Genomic DNA, 1492 nt, shown 5'->3' on the forward strand with positions numbered 1-1492 from the left:
TAAAACCACATTTTTTTTTATGAATTTCTTTTAGAAGAAAAAAATTGTAGTCAATCTTTTTCAGCCAGCTGTTTGTTAGTGCACAGCAACAGATTGGGGAGGAGAAGCTGTAAATTGTTCAATGTTCAAAGCAGCCAGACAAATCTCTTTCAGCTCCAATCCTTTCTGTATAGACTGATCTATGCCTAGTTTCATATAGACACTCAGGGCGTGTTATCAACCTTTCCTCTGTAACAATACAGAACTACAGTATATGGCTTAAATAATTACAAAATTAGATTCTTAACAACTCCTTTTAGAAAAGTTATGTTCAGCCAAAAATACACTATTGAGTACAGACCTCCTGCAGACAGCAAGGGCAGCAGCAGCCGATACATCGCAAAGGCCGGATAAGACGGATGACCTCCCTGTCCATGTTGTCCTTGATCTTCATGTCAAAGCAGCGCAAAGAACCAATACAATTTCTGGTGCAGCAGTCGGTCTCTTCGTTGGCAGTGTAAATCTTCTGGCCCATGGTGTTCTTTATATCATACTTGTTGTTTCTCTCGAATCCAATGATAGCTGTGGAAGAATAAAGAGTGTGGATGGTTCAATAGTTTTATGTGGAGAATAAATAGTATCAATTCAAAAATATTGATCCTTATGGGACACCATAAGCAATGTCCAAGATTGACAACTGATATGATAACCATTTTTACAAATTGCTGTATTCTAATTTAATGGTGCCTAGGTGGAAGTGCAACTGAAGAAACTCATTGCTTTCCTTCATCCACCTGCGACACAGCCAATCAGATGACAGAATTTCAACCCACCTCCAGCCCCTCCTCCACCATCTTAGCTAAAGATTCATCAGAGTGTTATTCCTCCCGGACTCTTACTGCGTTCCCTGTCTCATCTCAACCGGTCCGGCAGAAGACCGCCATGTTGAGCCTGGTTCTACCAGAGATTTCTTCCCAACGGGGAGTTTTTTCTCTCTACTGTTGCTTCATGCTTGCTCATCATGGACAACCTGTGTTATCCAAACTGGACTTCCATCTTCCAGGTCCCTGAATGAAGCTCTAGGATCAGCTCACGCAATCCACTGGATCTCCCCCTAAAGCTCAGCATACCGTCTCGCTAACCAGCAGTCTTCAGACTGACCAACTTCATCTATCTCCACTCCACCACCAGTTTCAGGCCTGGGGGGGAAACAGCCCTATTCTTTGCTCCTGTTCATGCATATATATCAAAATTCAGCGCTATGTTTCCTCCCTAGGTCTGAGCGCTAAAGACAAAGTAACTGTATCAATAAATTTCTCCTAAGTGTCTTTTCTCTTCATGTGAGTTTTTCAGATTGAAAAAGCTTTTCATCCACTCCAGAAGCACACCGTAAAGCACTCCTAATTAATATATAGTGATCCATTGAGTCAAATGCTTTTTTTAGATCAACAGACCTGCAAAACCTTTTTTTGTCTCTGAAGCTGGTGATTTCTTCTATTATTTACAGAACTCA

The 1492-nt window shown here is 41.3% G+C and overlaps 1 protein-coding gene across 1 annotated transcript in view; it reads right to left on the bottom strand.

Annotated features, from left to right (window-relative positions):
* LOC107099076 (phospholipid scramblase 1-like) overlaps positions 1-1492 on the bottom strand; it is a 17997-nt gene that overhangs the window by 5303 nt on the left and 11202 nt on the right. The window contains exon 4 of the mRNA XM_015397046.1: positions 341-561. Within this exon, the coding sequence (XP_015252532.1) occupies positions 341-561 (221 nt within the window). The remainder of the gene's footprint in view (positions 1-340; positions 562-1492) is intronic.

This window comes from Cyprinodon variegatus, unplaced genomic scaffold, assembly GCF_000732505.1.
Source record: "Cyprinodon variegatus isolate N-32 unplaced genomic scaffold, C_variegatus-1.0 Scaffold836, whole genome shotgun sequence".
NCBI lineage: Eukaryota > Metazoa > Chordata > Actinopteri > Cyprinodontiformes > Cyprinodontidae > Cyprinodon > Cyprinodon variegatus.